The 9475-nt window shown below is 40.8% G+C and overlaps 1 protein-coding gene across 1 annotated transcript; it reads left to right on the forward strand.

Annotated features, from left to right (window-relative positions):
* The first annotated feature begins 4366 nt into the window (after nucleotides 1-4366).
* Nucleotides 4367-6257, forward strand: ifng1 (interferon gamma 1). Its single transcript, XM_086009751.1, has 4 exons — nucleotides 4367-4893; nucleotides 5162-5233; nucleotides 5324-5506; nucleotides 5595-6257. The coding sequence occupies exons 1-4, from the start codon at nucleotides 4663-4665 to the stop codon at nucleotides 5712-5714; spliced, it is 606 nt and encodes a 201-aa protein (XP_085865877.1). The 5' UTR covers nucleotides 4367-4662; the 3' UTR covers nucleotides 5715-6257.
* The last annotated feature ends 3218 nt before the right edge of the window (nucleotides 6258-9475 follow it).

Raw genomic sequence — 9475 nt, forward strand, 5'->3', positions numbered from 1 at the left:
TTGTCTTGAAGTTAGACCTTTTAAAGTTGTATACCTGAGTACTGGTTTATCTTATTAATTTATGTCAAATCAGAGCCCTGAATTTCCTTTATGTCAGTTACGTCATAGCTACATAGTGCATAGTTACACTGGTAAGTTACTCCATACCTGCAGAAAGAGTTATACCCAAGTTTCCTGGGGTAAGTTAATTTAAATATTTTTTTAGCTCTGGTGTAACTTGAGTGTAGAAACTATGTACATTCCTGACACCCTTCCGCCCAGGAAACCTCCCTGCAACAATGGATTGACTCTTTAATAGCACTCAACAGATGCCTGGCAGCAGCCAAACACTGTCTGGCAGCAAATAAATCTTCAATTACAGATCTCTTGAACTGCAGGAATTCCTCATTTCCACCTTAACAGCTGACCCTGACAGCTGCTGTGCCTCCTCTCAATAGGTGTAACTTCAACGACAACAACAACTGGCACTTATATAACTTAGATGCACTGACGGTGGGACGGTCGGGCCTGCCCACTTCAGTGCCCCCTGCAGCTGCCAACAAGAGGTAAGTTATTAATTTAAAAAAAAAACCTTCCTGGGGAGATAGGAAAGGCCGGAGTGTTCTCCCCGCCTCCACAACAGCCCCAAAGACCACTGTTGGCCCCCACTCACTTCCCTTCCGCCTATCTAACAATTGCCTCCCCACCAGGACCTACGTGAGTGCTGCTTCGCCGGCAAGCTGCCTGGGGACACGCAGCAGGCATCCACAGCTTGCTGGTCTAACTTAAATGAGGCCTGAGGCTTAATTTTGATTTGGACTTGGCTCTACCTGTTCCAGTGCAGGGACTGTTCACTGTGCTCAGTTTTTGCCGGCAGGCCGTTGCTATGCAATTTTCACTCCCCAGTGTCATAATAATCTAAAATACTCCTTTCTGTACCATTTCTCTGGTGACCTGTTGAAGTATCTAATCTGGTCCAGTGCATTGCACCAAGAGCAATCTTGAGATTTTTACCCTCATGGTCATTAACCTCAATCCAGATCATAGAAAAACATAGAAGATAGGAGCAGGAGTAGGCCATTCGGCCCCTCAAACCTGCACCGCCATTCAATGCGATCATGGCTGATCATCCAAATTCAGTACCCGGTCCCTGCTTTCTCCCCATACGCCTTGATCCCTTTAGCCTTAAGAAATATATCCAACTCCTTCTTGAATATATTTAATGTATTGGCCTCTACTGCCTTCTGTGGTAGAGAATTCCACAGGTTCACCACTCTCTGGGTGAAGAAATTCCTCCTCATTTCTGTCCTAAATGGCCTACCCTTTATCCTTAGACTGTGACCCCTGGTTCTGGACTCCCCGGCCATCGGGAACATCCTTCCTGCATCTAGTCTGTCCAGTCCTGTCAGAATTTTATAAGTTTCAATGAGAACCCCTCTCAATCTTCGAAACTCCAGCGAGTACAAGCTCAATCGACCCAATCTCTCCTCATACGTCATTCCTGCCATCCCAGGTATCAGCCTGGTGAATCTTTGCTGAACTCCTTCCATGGCAAGAACATCCTTCCTCAGATAAGGTGACCAAAACTGCACACAATACTCAAGATGTGGTCTCACCAAGGCCCTGTATAACTGCAGCAAGAAATCCTTGTTTCTGTACTCAAACCCTCTCGCTACGAAGGCCAACATGCCATTTGCCTTCTTAACCGCCTGCTGCACCTGCATGCTTACCTTCAGCGATGGTGCACAAGGACACCCAGGTCTCATTGCACTTCCCCTTCTCCCAATCTATTGCCATTCAGATAATAAACTGCCTTCCTGTTTTTGGCACCAAAGTGGATAACCTCGCATTTATCCATGTTATATTGCATCTGCCATGCTTTTGCCCAATCACCCAACCTGTCCAAATCATTCTGGAGTTTCTCGGCATCCTCCTCACAGCACGCACGCCCACCCAGCTTTGTGTCATCTGCAAATTTGGAGATATTACATCTAGTTCCCTTGTCTAGATCATTAATATGTATTGTGAATAGCTGGGGTCCAAGGACCGATCCCTGCGGTACCCCACTAGTCACTGCCTGCCACTCGGAAAAAGACCCGTTTATTCCAACTCTTTGCTTTCTGTCTGCCAACCAGTTCTCTATCCAAGTCAATACCTTGTCCCCAATCCCATGTGCCTTAACTTTACACGCTAATCTCTTATGCGGGACCTTATCGAAAGCCTTCTGAAAGTCCAAATACACCACATCCACTGGTTCTCCCTTATCTATTTTACCAGTTACATCCTCAAAAAATTCTAGTAGATTAGTCAAGCACAATTTACCTTTTGTAAATCCATGTTGACTTTGTCCGATCCTGTCACTGTTTTCCAAGTGCTCTGCTATTACATCTTTTATAATGGACTCTAGCATTTTCCCCACTACTGATGTCAGGTCTGTAATTCCCCGTTTTCTCTCTACCTCCTTTTTTGAATAGTGGGGTAACATTAGCTACCCTCCAATCCATGGGTACTGTTCCAGATTCTATCGAATGCTGGAAGATGATCAGCAAAGCATCAACTATTTCTAGGGCCACTTTCTTAAGTACCCTAGGATGTAGATTATCAGGCCCTGGGAATTTATCGGCCTTCAATCCCATCAATTTCCCTAACACCATTTCCCTACAAATACTGATTTCTTTCAGCTCCTCCCTTTCATCAGACCCTATGTTCCCTGACATCTCTGGGAGGTTATTTGTGTCCTCCTTTGTGAAGACAGAACCAAAATAATTGGTCTGCCATTTCTTTGTTCCCCATTATAAATTCCCCTGATTCTGACTGCAAGGGACCTACGCTTGACTTCACCAATCTTTTTCTCTTCACAAATCTATAAAAGCCTTTACAGTCAGTTTTTATGTTCCCTGAAAGCTTACTCTCATAATCTATTTTCCCTTTCTTAATTAATCCCTTTGTCATCCTTTGTTGAATCCTAAACTGCTCCCAATCCTCAGGTTTACTGCTTTTTCTGGCCAATTTATATGTCCTCTCCTTGGATCTTATGCTATCCCTAATTTCCCTTGTTACCCACGGTTGAGTCACCTTTTTTGTTTTATTTTTAATGCCAAACTGGGATGAACAAATTCTTTAGTTCATCCATGCGGTCTTTGAATGTTTGCCATTGCCTATCCACCGTTAACCCTTTGAGTGACATTCCCCAATCAATCCTACCGAACTCGTGCCTCAGACCATCGTAGTTTCCTTTATTTAAATTTCGGACCCTAGTCTCTGAGTCGACTACTTCATTCTCCATCTTAATGAAGAATTCGATCGTATTATGATCGCTCCGACCCAAGGGGCCTCGTACAACAAGATTGCTAATTAATCCTTTCTCGTTACATAATACCCAGTCTAAGATCCAACTCCTCATACTCTGTAAGGCATCCATCCTACTCTTTCTTATGTCATCGGCTCCTACTTGAACCACAACTTCTAGCTGGTTTCCTCTCTTTGCAAAAGGGTTTCCAGTGTAATCCGATGATCTGTCGGGAACACGACGAAACAATACCTTGTGGTCTGACATTCTCCAGCCCCAGAAAGGAATGGAAAAAAAAATGCAACTTTTTACGTCCTTTCAGTACAGAATTCTGCTGAGCAAGGCCTTCTTTATCGAAAGATCGCTGATTTGTCTGAATTTCCAAAGGAGGTGATTGCCTCAAAAGTGTAACCAAAGAGCTGACTTTGACAAGGCGTGAAAACCTTCAGTTTCAAACTGACTCCCTTGAGTCACGTGAATTACTGACACAAGCAAGAAGTGAATTAACACAGGCACACACAAAATCTGCGCAATTGCTTTACTATTAAATGCAACATACTTGAAATCAACAGGATAGAAAGATCCCAAAAGTCAGCAGATTCCTTTTGGGATCCTTTAATACTCTGGTAAGTCCAGTTACAAAGTTTGATTTTGAATTCATGTTGCATTAGGCTGAAAGGTGGGTGTCAGACTAAAAGGTATACAATAGAAGGTAACTCGTTCCAATCCCTTAATCCCTTTCTATAAATTGTTATCTGAGCAAAATGAATAATTTGTTTGATAGCTGAACTTCAAGAGATGCGCTAACTTGCTTTAAAAGTCTGTACAGTAATGATTGCTGGTAATGGTGATCAAAATCATAGAATTAAATTGAATCCCAAATGGATGAATTGCTTTGGAAGGAATCAGCATTACTCAGTTTGACACATTCAAGTGCTGGGGGAATTCTAGTTGGCTGAATATTTTAAGAGTATCAGATGTTTCATGATGACTTTTGTCCTTTTCCTCAACAGTCGCACGTTTTGTCACATATAAAAGAAATTATTACTCAGTAAAGGTTACCTTAACCGGCAGTGGTGATGATTCCTTGTGACAGAAGTGGCCCGCCCAACCACAAAGATTTTCCCACACCAGAGAATGCTGTGACCTAACATTCTTTCGAAGGATCCCTGAAAACTCAGACAGCTCAGGGTCTACGTAATCTGCATGGGCGATGTGACAACTTGTCGCTTCGTTTGGAGGAAATTATTAACTGAAACCTCACAAACCAAACCTCAGGGCTACACCAACATTTGTCCCATCCTATCTAACACCATCTGAACTTCAATGAATTGCGAGGCAAGTGTGAGTTGGGTATTTTTGACGAGCCAAAAATACACAAGTGGCAGGTATAAATGCAAGAAGGAACAATGCTTGGCATCAGTCCTACTCGAGCCAGATCTGAGCAAACACACAGACACGGAGCAGTGACTTTGCTTGATTTCAGACAGTTTGATCTTCTCGAATCCATGATGCTTTTGACGTATTTCATCATTGGGATGGCCAGTAGTGTACTAGCAGACTCTGCAAGTTCTAAGCCTCTAGGTTCATTGATTGATCCACTAAAACAGCTGAAGGAATACTTTGTAAGTACTAATATTAACGTTTAATACTTTTGAGCTGTCATGCCATTCATAATGTTACGTTTGATGTAGTGTAGAATGATTACTCATGTTAAAGACAACTGAGATACAAGAGCTATTGGTTAAAGAATTCACAATTTGAGTGATGCAAAGCTCCAATTAGATTGCTCGACTTACTCTACATGAAGTTGTTGAGTTGAACTCAGCTTTATAATGCAAGCATTTAAGTTTGGATTCTTATTGTACGACTTGTGATTCAAATCATTTCTAGAATATAAACCATCCCGAGGTTGCTGACGGAGGGGCGAAGTTTACCAGAATACTTCGGAAGTATGAGTCACAGGTGAGATTCTGCTCAAAATATTTTTCTTGTATTGGAACAAAATTCTATTCCATCCCTGTATTCATCTAATTGCTTCTATTTGTCTCTCAGCCCATTGAATCAGGCATTGTGTTGAATGCCATAGTGCGATGGTATTTGGATTTATTTAAGAATATAAAGGATCACGAAGTCAAGGATCAAATTAAGATCGTTGGGAATGGCTTGCAAGAGTGGTTGGAAACTGACAAACACAGTGCTCTTCTCAATGATATCAAGGAATTAAACAATATCAAGGTAAGCACCCATCACATTGCTTTCCTGCTGATTTCTCAACTTGACAATTAATTGGATGTAAATTTATGCTTGTGTTTATCTTTAACAGTGGGAAGATCAATTGATTCAGCGCAAAGCAATCCTTGAACTTGATACATTTCTGACAAAAATGAAAGGGTCTGGGAAAAGAAGACGCAAGAGGAACATGGGAAGGAGGCAGAGGAGTTAAAAATTATTTTACTGTAATTGTTGAGTAATGCAAGACTTGTGTCTGTAACAAGTCAAAAGTTAAAATATTTATTTCTTATTTAATAATTTATAATTACTGCAATGACAAGTTTACCATAATATTGTTAATCTTACTAGTTGCTCTCTTGTGTCAGTGGACTTTGAGTATTTATTAGGAAATTGTGGAATTCTATATGTGAATTAAGGTGAAACTTTTACTGACTTAAATACCATTCCAATTTGGTAATAATTTTTAGAATTTTATTTTTGCTTTTGACCAAACACCTTAAACTAGATGGTTCACATAGCCTAAAGCTTGACATGTTAGAGTACAGGTAGAACCTACCTGTTATGTCTGAGCAGAAGATCATTAATCCTGGAACAATAATTATGCTTCTTTCCATTAAAGAAAAAAGGGAATTGTTTGCAAATACTAAAGTCTAAACTGTAAAAGTTTCATCTTAAAAAGACACAATGAGCAAGATAAACTTTCTTTTTAAAAAAAGAACATTTGAAATCTACTTTTGTCAGATCTGTGTCTGAATTGTATTATTATTAATGAACAGAATAAAATATATAAATTTATTTTATATTCTGAGTTTGTATCTCTATGCAAAACATGTGTTAGCCATTGTAACTTCAATCAATCTCTCCTAAATAAGTATAGTCAAAACAAACCTGATCGTCTGCCCATCAAGCTAAATTGCCAGCTGAAATGTCATTGACCTTGCTAATCAGAGATGTTTCAGTAAATGGATAAGTGATAAATGGACAGAAGAATGAACCTCAATGGATGTAAATATTGATTAATATGGGCTAAAGGCAACTCTGTAAGATATGACAGAAGAGCTTATGGAATAATAATTGAAAATCAATTACGTCTTCAATCTGGAATAATGCAAAAGCCTTCAGTGAAATTTGCCATAATGTTACCAGGTTCATGGACATCTAATGCATGGATGCAGCCTGAAGCAAAGCATTGTAAATGGAAACTGAAAATTGATGGCTATTCACTAATGCTGTTGGCCGAGGTGGTAGACCAGCCTCATGTGCTATCACAACGCCTAGTTAATCCGTTCAAAAATGTTTCACCAAATTCTGGAGAGGTCCAGCTAATGTTAAAAGAGCACATGAAAATGTTAAGTCTTACGCTGATCGCCTTGGTTAGTAAATGATGCTTATAATAATTCCCAAATCCTATCCTGTGGTCAGCAATCAACGTTGTAGATGTGGATTTACAATAGAGCAGGAGGAATAATGGCCTGGAATTTCCTTTGTGGCGCAACCCGGAAGTTAGACTCAGAGATGTGCCAATTCCCAAACACATTCTGCCGATGTCAAGTTACGCTCAAATTTCCTGTGAATCTCATTAGAATATGCCTGAACGTAAAATGGGCGGAAATCAATATAAACAATCGGGCCCCAAGGAAAGAGCCAAACTCACACCAGATATGTCTGCTTTAAGTATGAAAATTCAAGTTCCAACTCATTTAACCAACATTGTTTAACAACCTGCAATTGGGTAACTTTCCAATTTTTAATGTGACTTATACTTATACCATAAAAATCTATTCAAAGAAACAGAAAATACCAAACAGTTCTCTGAGGATAACATTTTTTTTTAAATGCTCAAATATTGCTATAAAACACCAGAAAAATGACTGTTTCCTGTTACGCCTGAAATTCTGGACATAAGAAGATAAGAATTAGGAGCAGAAGGAGGACCTATGGCCCCTCGGGCCTGCTCCGCCAATTCAATAAGATCAAGGCTGATCTTTGACTTCAACTCCACTTTCCCTTGATTCCCCTAGAGTCCAAAAATCGATCGATCTCAGCCTTGAATATACTTTGAAGTGAGACATATTTTGAAGAGAGCCACTGAGCAAGCCCAATTGCAGGAAACTTGTGTAACTTGGGGGCAATGTCATTATTATGGACGGAGACACGTTTGGATGGAGGGATTGATGCATGATCATAAAAGATTGAGGAGATTTAGGCATATTGTATTTACGCGCATATCTCATGCCCAAAATTTTAGGCTGCGTATTTGAATTGCGCCCAGATTGTGCATGTATGTGGGCACAAATACACAGGAAAATCCAGGTCAACTTAGAATGTGGAACTCGCTACCAGAAGGAGTAGTTGATAGTTGATAGTTGAAGCATAGATGCATTTAAGGGGATGCTAGATAAAGGGAGAAAGAGTTTGATTATGCTGATCGGGTTAGATGAAGAAGTGTGGGAGGGGACTCGTGTGGAGCATAAGCACCAGTGTGGACCAGTTGGGCCGGAGGGCCTGTTTCTGTGCTGTAAATTCTATGCAACCTTTGCAGAAATACTGCAGAATACAAACTAATCATTGTAATACAAAAGCAAAATACTGCGGATGCTGGAAATCTGAAATAAAAACAGAAAATGCTGGAAATACTCAGCAGGTCAGGCAGGGGATCTGACGAAGGGGTCATCGACCTGAAACGTAATTCCAAAACCAGAACTGGTTTTAATTTTCTTTTTACTTTCTGTTTCTCTCTCCACAGATGCTGCCTAATCATTATAATGTTTGGATCTAACAGATTGTGATGCCAACCTGCACAATAAACATAAGGATGTGATGCAAAAGAACAGCCATGAAAATAGTACAGATGCTACACTTTCCCAAGTGCTCCCAAGCTTATGCAATGGTATGTAATTCCAAAACCAGAAATGGTTTTAATTTTCTTTCTTTTTACTTATTTTATGATCCTAACTATTGTGCTTATTGTGTTGGTTTGCAAAAGTTTCAAAGAAGTTCATCCAGGAGTTGATAATCATTTGTTCTAAAAAACTGGAATAAATGGCTTTTTTTGGTTGAAGTTAACATACTGCTATTAAAATTGAAAAAGGTAATTTTGTTAGTGGTAGCAACAAAATATTAGCTAATCACAATAGACTTGTGATACTAATAGCCTGGATTTTGCATTAATGATAATGGTGAAGCTCTTGGCGCTCACCATTATTATGGAGTAAATCGGACAGCAACTTCCAGAGACCGCAAATATGCAGTTAAACGCGGAAATCCGGAAGTTGCAGTCCAAGTTACCCTGCTCCTCTACAGGCTGCCCTATGACAACACCTCGCCTATAGACTCGACATTGAAATCAATGTAAGGGCATAAAGTTGCTGTACTTACCCACTAGTTACCCACTAAACATGACAGAAAAAGTTAGGGCTGGTACATTCAGATTTTTTTAAATTTGTTTATGGGTTGTGGGCATCGATGGCAAGGCCAGCATTTATTGCCCATCCCTAATTGCCCTTGAGAAGGTGGTGGTGAGCTGCCTCCTTGAAACGCTGCAGTCCGTGTGATGAGGGTACTCCCACAGTGAAGTTGGGTAGGGAGTTCCAGGATTTTGACCCAGCGACGATGAACGATCGATGATATATATCTAAGTCAGGATGGTGTGTGACTTGGAGGGGAACTTGGAGGTGGTGGTGTTCCCATGCACCTGCTGCCCTTGTCCTTCTAGGTGGAAGAGGTTGCGGGTTTGGGAGGTGCTGCCGAAGAAGCCTTGGCGAGTTGCTGCAGTGCATCTTGTAGATGGTACACACTGCAGCCACGGTACGCCGGTGGTGGAGGGAGTGAATGTTTAAGGTGGTAGATGGGGTGCCAGTCAAGCGGGCTGCTTTATCCTGAATGGTGTCGAGCTTCTTGATTGTTGTTGGAGCTGCACTCACCCAGGCAAGTGGAGAGTATTCCATCACACTCCTTACTTGTGCCTTATAG

Source organism: Somniosus microcephalus, chromosome 16 (genome assembly GCF_052327205.1).
Source record: "Somniosus microcephalus isolate GS21.2 chromosome 16, FLI_Smic_1.0, whole genome shotgun sequence".
Classification (NCBI taxonomy): Eukaryota; Metazoa; Chordata; class Chondrichthyes; order Squaliformes; family Somniosidae; genus Somniosus; species Somniosus microcephalus.

Excerpts from the sequence above, each read along its gene's own strand:
- ifng1 (XM_086009751.1), top strand. The coding sequence starts at position 4,663 with ATGCAAGAAGGAACAATGCTTGGCATCAGTCCTACTCGAGCCAGATCT. Across the intron at positions 4,894-5,161 it reads AACAGCTGAAGGAATACTTT|AATATAAACCATCCCGAGGT; the intron begins GTAAGTACTAAT and ends AATCATTTCTAG. Across the intron at positions 5,234-5,323 it reads TTCGGAAGTATGAGTCACAG|CCCATTGAATCAGGCATTGT; the intron begins GTGAGATTCTGC and ends TTTGTCTCTCAG.